Source organism: Gordionus sp. m RMFG-2023, chromosome 5 (genome assembly GCF_954871325.1).
Source record: "Gordionus sp. m RMFG-2023 chromosome 5, tfGorSpeb1-WG-v2, whole genome shotgun sequence".
NCBI lineage: Eukaryota > Metazoa > Nematomorpha > Gordioida > Chordodea > Parachordodidae > Gordionus > Gordionus sp. m RMFG-2023.
The window spans coordinates 26,452,942-26,462,734 of NC_088779.1; the positions used below are offsets into that span (position 1 = coordinate 26,452,942).

Sequence of the window (9,793 nt, forward strand, 5' to 3'; positions counted from 1 at the left end):
TTTTTTTTATTAATTTATTATTATCTAAGCTTATTATTTAATTTAACTCTATTACATCTCCTTATCTTAAATAAATTCTTATGAAACCTTTTTGGTAATAGAATATTTCTTTTGAGGGGTGTCGATCGCAATTCCATTTCCAATATCTTCATGTTCCAAACTTCTCTTCCAGATTAGTTGTTTCCAGAATATTTGCTTTATTTTGTTCAGTGACTCTATGTCTAGGTTGTTCATGTTTTTATTCTTTTATGTACTTCGATCTCATGGGCATGCTTCCCTTTTCTCGTCAATACTTTTCCAGTCTGGTTATATAATTTTTTACCCAACCTTTCTCACATTCACCAAATTCTTGCTATATATTTTCGACGTATGTTAACCTTTTTTGGTTAGCCTTTGTAAATTACATATGATGCATAGTTCGTACAAGCTTATTAGCAAAGTAAAATAACTTTAATTCCAAATCAAAATTTATCATTAGAAAAATTCATATCGGATCTCAAATTATGTGTCTCAAAAAATTCTTGCACATACAAGAGCATCTCCATCAAATAGCGTTTTATTTTAATCTTAATATATAAAGTAAATATTTGATATTTTTAGATATCAAAAGAATATCCTGTCATTGATCATACATACGATGCCATCGTTGTAGGGGCAGGTGGTGCTGGTCTAAGAGCAGCATTTGGTCTTGCTAATGCTGGTTTTAATACTGCATGTGTTACTAAATTATTTCCAACTAGAAGTCATACTGTTGCAGCACAAGGTGGAATAAATGCTGCCTTGGGTAATATGGAACCCGATGATTGGAGATGGCATATGTAATTGTTTTTTATAAATTTAATTGTATACTTATGTTTTTTATAGTAAAGTTGTTCAAATATTATATTTTATAGATCAAATTTTTCTATTTAGGTATGATACAATTAAAGGATCTGATTGGTTAGGTGATCAAGATGCTATTCAGTATATGACAGAGCAAGCTCCAAAAGCTGTTATTGAAGTTTATAATTTTGACTTAATTATTTTATTTTAACTTAGAATAATTTTTTTATATATAATAATAAAAGATATTAAATTTTATTTGGTCTGGAAAATAATTGTTTGGCTTTATATACATAAATACCAAGAAATGATCCCTATTACTTTATCTTGTTAATGTCCTATAAAATGGGATTTAATTTTTCTTTATAAGACCTACCTATCTATATTTATATTTATATATTTGGTTCTCTTTTACTTTTTATAATCAATTAATGGCTAATTAATTCTTACATTTGTGTAAACCTATAAATTCCTTTATAGCTCTATAATAATATATAAATAAACTATTTTTACACAAAATAAAAAGTTACTGCAATTTTGGTTTAAGTTTGTTCCTTTTTTATACATTATTATTAATGCATATGTATTTATCATCCATATTATTAACAAAGGCACCTTATCCAAGATTTGTCAAATATAACACAAATATATATATGTCATTTGGGGTATGGAATAGATGGATATCTTGATTCTCTCAATTTTAAATCTTTACAGAGGGCATTTTTACATTGTAAAAAACTGATTTACTGGAAATGATTTCAGCATGTGTAGGGTAGTTACCTTCTTAATTATAAACAATATTTGCCATAAACTTTGTTCTATTTTTTTAATTTATATAAAAATGAATATAAATTAAGACTAGTTAAAAAGTTCATCTCAAAATTGTCCAAAATTCTTGGTGACATGCAGAAATGTATATCTGGTTAACAGATTTTTCAAAATTTATAATAGTAAATGATTTAAACTTGAGATTTCACCAAATATACATTAAATCTCCTTATTTTGTCATTTAAGTCTTTTCTTTTAAACAATTTTTTTAAATAATAGGATTTTATAAATGGTGTTAATCAATTTCATGTCTTTTCCTATTTTTGATGTTAAATATTATCTAGTTTTATATTTGATGGATATCTCATGACATTGACTTTTCTAAGTGGGAGGGGGAAGTGGAAAATTCTCTTCCCTTGAAAATTTATCTGTTTTCTTAAATATCATTTTTAGCTTATTATAAATTTCTCCCTAACACCCCCTCCCCCTCACCCTTTTATATATTAAATAAATGTATGCAAATATCATTATACAATCATTTGAAAGAAAAATAAGCAAAATTAATAATTTTTACCAATAATAAATATAATTCAAAACTTTAAAAACAAAAAAACCAGCATTTTTTTAAAAAAGAAGTGAAAATCCAAAATTATTCCTTAAAAAGTGTAACATAGCCAAAGGTCTTAATATGTATACTTAAAGACTTTCAATAAAATTTATGCAGAAAAAATTATTCTACCTCCCCCTCTCCCCCAGAAAATCAGGCTATATCTATGTAAGATGCTAACAAATAACTCGATAGTAATTATTTAATTCAATCAAAAACTAAATATCCTATCATTAATTTAATTATTAAAATTAATTTATTATGAAATAATGGATATTCTTACATCTTATATAGATATTATGGAAATGTATTCCTATATCTTCCTTCCCTCTTTCCATATTCCTACCCTTCTCATTTATTTATTTTTTGATTTAAAATACTTAAAAATCGCCCCCTCTTTTAGTTGGAGAATTTTGGCATGCCTTTTAGCCGAACTAAGGATGGAAAAATTTATCAAAGAGGCTTTGGTGGACAATCTTACAATTACGGAAAAGGGGGTCAAGCTCAACGATGTTGCTGTGTGGCTGATAGAACAGGGCACTCTCTATTGCACACGCTATACGGAGAGGTTTTAATTATTATTTTTTTAGGTCCATCTTCAGGTTCTCCGATCATTTATTGTGAAAAACGTTGATAATTTATTTTTATTTATTTTCTAAGAAAAGGATGGAAAACTCCATTTTTTAGCCAATTTTGACCCAACTACAAAAACGAGTAATTTTTACCAACATTCGCCCCCAGTTTTTGGTTTTTTAAAAAAATGCCTCCTTTAGGCAAATTTTCCCACGAATTTTCCTTCTCCATTTTTGACGATCCTGATCATCAATATTTGTAAGATTTATTTTTCTCATATCCGCCGCTATATTATCCCCATAGTACTGGAAAAATTAATAGCCCCAAATCGAGAATCTTTTCACCTACACCCATTTCATTCATAGCGCTGGCAACCACGCATGATGCCACTGCTTTACACCCTTCATGTGCACCATTAATACTCGTTTTAGATATTCTTCATAATTCTACAAATATAGCAAATTCTGTCTTCATTGCTGTAGAGTCATTTATCATTGCCCCCAAACCTCACATCTTATCTCGCATACCTAACGGTGCAAGGCTTCAAATAGCAAGATCTTATTCAAAGAATTTAAATTATCCTTGCCTAATAATTTCTCATCAGTTAGCCCACTGGCTTGACCTTTTTATCGTACTCTTTCCTCACCTTACAAACACTTGACCATTTTAGTAAAAAATGACTTATTCAACAGATTAAAGATGCATCCGAAAATACCCTTCCTTTAGATCGATGACCCACACCCTTCAAATATTGAAAACAAAAGGAAAAATCATAATAACCTTAAAAACGATAATAAAACTTATATCTAACAAAATAGGTAACTTAAATATTCGATCCGCCATATGTCTTGCCGCACCTCTGGCTCCTCATGATAATGATACATACTTGGCCCTTCTTCAAAAACACCAATTAAATAACATGGGTACCGATAATCAAATTTATTCTGGACCTAGTAATTGCACTACCATATTTAGCAACGACATTCTTCACCTGAGATTGACATAATCCGTCCTGTATTCCTCTAGGGTCTGATTATTTCTGCTATCACTCAACAAACGAAATCCTTTCAAAAATAACCCCAGTTCACTACATTAATTCATTTTAGACAACGCCTTAAAATTTTGTGATGTGACTTGCATAACCATTTGCACGCCTTGCTCGTATTTAAATTAAAAAAATTTCCCCTCCAGATTTCTTTATAAAATATTTTCGGTCATTGTGTGTAAATTTTTTCTTTAGCCTTTTAAAAATTAAAATATACATATTCAGCATTTTACGGATCGTTTTTTAGCGAATATGAAATCCATATTTAATAGCTTTTCAAATTATTTTATCTCCCCATTTATCGTAAAAAGGAGTAAGTTTGAATGACCACACTCTCAATTCGACTGGTCGATAGAATTCCCTTATTTCCTGTTCCTCTTGCAATTTAATATGGTATATAGATACCATTCATTTTGCGCTCTCTCCCTGGTAGCATCGTCATAATTGCCCTAATTTGGGACAGATAGAAAATGAGAGATAAAATAATTACTTATTTTATGAAATAATTTCACTTAAAAAGTATATTATATTTTAAAATATGCAAGTATATCATTTTTGCTTTTAATTTGATTGAAAATAACCTAAAATAATGATTAGTTGAATAATAAGTTTGAATTATATTTTACTGAAATATTTTTTAAGAATCGAAAAAAAATGGAAATAAAACTAGAAGTGAATGAATCTGATATACAATTTTTAAATATATTTTATTTATTTTTAATTTTTATGATGGAGATTTAAAATTCTCGTCTTTAAAATATTCGACCCGGCTCGGATATTTTATTTAAATTTATTCATGAAGTTTCGAACAAAAATCAACGCCTTCTTTTTTTTGGTGCTGAACGACACGAATGCGTTATATTTTTTTTAGAAATGTTTATAGCACTAATGATTTATAAGATAATACAAGTTTTAGATCATACACGTCAGCTGGCAAGAAAATATATCATATAAAAAATTATTAAATTTATTATTTTTATTATTAATTATTATCAAAAAAATTAACTTTGTTATATAAATTTAATCGGTTTTTCATAAATATAAATATATTTTTTTAACAGTAAATTGTAGCGATTTCGTCTCTTTAACTATGTAGAGTATTGGCCTTGATCACGCATCTCTGTTAAAATGTAAAAACCACTCTATAGAAACAGGAGAATTTTGGATGAGATTTGATTTTGCCTCAAAATAAACATGCCTGAAATTAATTTTACGCTTATGAATCTATATATTAAACGAAAAGGGATCTCGAATTATTTACACGGTATCTCTATAAATTTTGCTATTATATAAAACCATTCGTAATTTATTACTTTGAATTCCTAAATTTCGAAAATTGAACATGAGCCAAAATCTCATTAGTCCTGAGGATCTTGGTTGGGAAATCGGGTTAATCCACTGAAGCATTCCTCAACAACTAATTAGCTTAGCCTTGTGTTGCACGTGTCAGTTTTTTTCCCCATTCATCCCAAGATTGAATTTATTTTTCCGAACAAAAGCCTGAGGCTGAGTTATATCTTCGGGTTTCAATCGGCTAAAAGGGAGATTACCTATAACTATAACTGTTTATAACTTAATTCACTCTTTTCTAACAATGTTATTGAATTTATTGTAAACAATAATATATAAGTGTTAATCTTAAACAATCAAATAAAATGAATAGTAATTTATTGGGCGTATAGGCGTATCGGAACACTAAAATAAACGTTATTATTTTATTTTTTTAAAAATTTTTATTATAGTCCTTAAGATATGACACAAAGTACTTAATAGAATATTTCGCACTCGACCTAATAATGGACCCATCCGGGACGGAATGCATGGGAATTATGGCTCTAAAGTTGGAGGACGGTACTTTGCACAGGCTCAGGGCTAAAAATACTATCCTGACTACGGGAGGGTTCGGTCGATCTTATTTTTCATGCACTTCCGCTCACACTTGCACGGGTCAGTAATAATATTGTTTTTATTCCACGTGTCCGGTGTTAGAGAAAGAAAAGACAGCTAGATACACTAAAAAAACGTATTTGTTTTACACGCGATAATTTACAAACCATTAATGCTCTGTTTCTTTCTCGATTTTTTAAAATAATTTACTCAAATAAAATAAACAATATTTTAAGGCGACGGTAACGGTATGGTAGCGAGAGCAGGTCTGCCTAATCAGGATATGGAATTCGTACAATTTCACCCCACTGGCATTTATGGGGCAGGATGCCTCATGACAGAGGGCTGCAGGGGCGAAGGGGGTTACCTGATAAACTCTCTCAACGAAAGATTCATGCCCAAATACGCCCCGAAGGCTAAAGACTTGGCTTCCCGGGACGTGGTATCAAGGGCTATTACCATGGAGATTAGGGAAGGGAGGTTTTTTTTGCTATACTTTATTATTATTATTAATATTCAAGAAAGCGATGATAAAAATTAACATTTAAATCAGATTGACGTCTTTGACAATTATATTTAATAAAATAATGACGTCCTTTAATATAAAAGTGTCATTTTTTTCATAAGGGATTGATTTTTCTGCTTATTGTTATGCACTAATGTTTTTTCTACTACTAGGGGATGCGGGCCGGAAAAAGACCACGTTTATATCCAGCTGTCCCATTTGCCTCGCGAGTTAATATTGGAGAGGCTGCCGGGTATATCAGAGACGGCCAAAATATTTGCGGGCATCGACGCTACCACGCAACCCATACCAGTTTTACCCACGGTTCATTACAACATGGGAGGAGTTCCAACCAATTACAAAGGACAGGTAAATTAGGAATTAATGAGAAAAGGAAACAATTTTAAAGAAGAATGGAAGGATTGAATGAGAAAGAATAATATAAAGAAGGGAGAATGGAGCGAAGAAAGCGGGGAATGAGAATAGAGATATTTTACCGGTTATATCCTTCCATGTTGGGAGGCAAAAGCTAAAGATTTTTTTTTACCCTTTTTTATTTTGATTTCCCCAGTATTAAGACAAATATTGTCGAAAAAAATTAAAAGGAAAAACCATAAGTGGGGAAATTAAGAGAAACAAAAAAAATGGATTATATACCTTTTTGGAAATCGGTTTTCCCCTTTTAAGTTGGGCACCTATATTCACTGTAAACCATTTATTGGTATTTTTTTGTAAAAATTAAAAAAAAAAACTTATAAAGGTTATCACTTTAGACCGCAAAACGAATACAACCAAAATCGTGGACGGTCTATGGGCAGCGGGGGAGTGCGCTTCTACCAGTGTGCACGGAGCGAACAGACTTGGCGCCAATTCCTTGTTGGATATCGTGGTTTTTGGGCGAGCAATAGCTAATTATATAACTGAAAATTACCGCCCTGGTCAAAAAATGTCCGAATTTGAAGACGTAATATTTCTATATTTTCTTCTTTTTTATATTTATTCATTTTCTTTACCATTTTCAAAAATTAAATCTTTTTAAAATGCAATATACATTTTATTCAGCGTGCCGGCGAAAAAACAATATCCGATTTGGATTCATTAATCCAGACGGCATATTCTCCAGATAAAACCGATCCTACACCAGCTGAAACTCGTCTCAAGATGCAGAAAATTATGCAGGACTACGCGGCCGTCTTTAGGACAGAAGAAACGCTGAAAAAGGGATGCGAGCTCATATCTCAATGCTACGAGGAGGCTAAGCATATGAGAGTAAAGGAATATTTTATAGGTTTTTTTAACATTCACATTGGTACAGCAATGTACTGTGTATTCTCGGCAAAGTATGCACAATGGCACTTTGGTATTACTATTATAATATGACTTATTTTAAAAAATATTTATAAAAAGAAATCGCGACACACGTGATCATTTTTGTTTATAACATTTATATTTTTTAGAAAAATTGTGTTGTTCTTTGGATATTTTTTTAAAATGTATTTTCTGTGGTGAATGAAAAATACAATAGATTCATGAGATAAAATTACTCTCTATATACTCCCACCCTCTCAATAACGTGCCACCTCTCAAGGATATATGAAGTTAAAAGGCTTCTACCCCAATTTATTGGAACATATTTTTTATTCCCTAGAGGAGAGATATATTCCATTGAAGTTTTCATTTTTTTTAAAAAAAACACTTTTCTCTTAAAAAATGTATATAAATCATCTAAAATTCAAGATAACCGACAAAGGTCTTATATGGAATTCGGATCTAATAGAAGCTCTGGAACTCAAAAACTTATTGGTGACGGCCTGTCAAATCATGTTCGGAGCTGAGGCTAGGAAAGAAAGCCGAGGTGCTCATGCCAGAGAAGATTTTCCTGTAAAATGATAATTTTTGACACCCCCTTTTTTTATTAGAATATTTTTATCTGTGGGTTAAAAAAAATTTTTTGTAGAATTTATTTAAAATAATAGAGACATTGTTATATCGGGAATAAAGAGTACTCCGTATTTTTTAAATTTTTTTTTATTTATTTTATGATTTATCATAAGCATATTAATCTACACTATATATGGTTTTCTATTTATGGAAAATGGCGAGTTGGCATTTAATCACTTTTCTCATATTTACACGGCAAATATTGTAATTATTATAATCTACGTGTATTAACTCTCAAGAAAAGGGAAGATGAATTTGATTACAGCAAGCCAATAGAAGGGCAGACCAAACGCGACATAACTCAGCACTGGAGGAAGCACACTTTAGCTTTCATGGACACCGATGGAGATGGAAAAGTATAAAATAGTACCACACTTGGAAATATAAATAAATTATCTTATTTTTAAATTTTTATTCACCCTTTTTTCATTCTATTTTAAAATGTTTGTTTTAAAATGTGTACTGTGAGCCAATTACAATCACATTTTAATATACCCTTAACTTTTATGATTTAATATTTTTTAAGAGTAAAAAGTGGGAAGAATGTAAGGTTGTTAAAAAGCTTGATTCGGGTCGATTTTTTAAAACGACCCTTTTAGCCAAAATAAATTTTATGTAAGCTTCGAGATTTTGCTAGATGGCAGGCAGAAAGGTTTGGACCTCTATTTAACAAATATCGAGGTTTACTTAATATTATTTTAGCTAAAATTTTAACCGGGGCTTGGGTTAAAAAATAATTTTAAATAATTGAACCCTGCATTCTGATAAATCTTCCTTTTTAAAAAAAAAATTTTTTTTTTTGTTTATAAAGGTTGAATTGAAATTCAGACCTGTCATTGATCATACGCTAAACGATAATTGCAAGCCAATCCCTCCAGCTATTCGAACGTATTAAATAAAACGCGAAATTTTTTATTTTGAATAATATTAATTTTGTTATGAAAAAAAAAAAAATTTATAAAGAAAAGTTTGGGAATTAGAAGTATTATATTGTTCTTTAACGCATACTCTAAATATGAATATATATATTATTTATTGTATTAATTTTTGTTCGCAATATTATAGGAGACAAATTATTATATGTATTTTCATTTGAATTGTCTATTTTCGGATAATAACCAACGCACAACATTTTTTCGATTTAGTAAATTAATTTGAAGTATTCTTAGCAATTTGTGAATGTATTATAAATTTTTTTTAAAAATAAATATTTAGTCCTTGAATTTTTCTTGACCATATTCCCTGCCCTGTGGTCACCACTAAATTACACATCAGCGTCAAAACTATTTGACTCAACCTCTTTCTTATCTTTACTTCATCTTTCATAGCTTTTTAAATTTTATATTCCCTGAATAATAGAAAAATTTACCCACCGACACCTTCACACTATCATATTTTTCTAATGCAAGTCAAATTAAGTAAGTGAAGCAGATAATTATATTTGGTATTGACATATTATCAATTTAAGCGTTCATGACTAGTGAGAAGGCATTGTTATGGATGTTTAATGAACAAAGATGAGATAGCACCAACCACTATAAGTGCTATAGATTTTAAATAATGATAGCAATAATACCTTTAAATCATCAACGACTTCAGAATCTGAATACAGGTTATATTTTTTTGAATTTTTTTAAATAATTGT

At 30.1% G+C, this 9,793-nt stretch overlaps 1 protein-coding gene across 1 annotated transcript; it reads left to right on the forward strand.

Moving 5' to 3' along the window:
• The first annotated feature begins 360 nt into the window (after positions 1 to 360).
• On the forward strand, positions 361 to 9,238 carry LOC135930379 (succinate dehydrogenase [ubiquinone] flavoprotein subunit, mitochondrial-like). Its single transcript, XM_065467169.1, has 13 exons — positions 361 to 439; positions 479 to 553; positions 601 to 818; positions 913 to 1,000; positions 2,601 to 2,765; positions 5,558 to 5,762; positions 5,939 to 6,182; positions 6,381 to 6,576; positions 6,968 to 7,171; positions 7,270 to 7,476; positions 7,945 to 8,088; positions 8,388 to 8,504; positions 8,960 to 9,238. The coding sequence occupies exons 1-13, from the start codon at positions 407 to 409 to the stop codon at positions 9,041 to 9,043; spliced, it is 1,980 nt and encodes a 659-aa protein (XP_065323241.1). The 5' UTR covers positions 361 to 406; the 3' UTR covers positions 9,044 to 9,238.
• Positions 9,239 to 9,793: the final 555 nt, after the last annotated feature.

Excerpts from the sequence above, each read along its gene's own strand:
- LOC135930379 (XM_065467169.1), top strand. The coding sequence starts at position 407 with ATGATGCATAGTTCGTACAAGCTTATTAGCAAA. Across the intron at positions 554-600 it reads GAGCATCTCCATCAAATAGC|ATATCAAAAGAATATCCTGT; the intron begins GTTTTATTTTAA and ends TGATATTTTTAG. Across the intron at positions 7,477-7,944 it reads AGGAGGCTAAGCATATGAGA|ATAACCGACAAAGGTCTTAT; the intron begins GTAAAGGAATAT and ends CTAAAATTCAAG.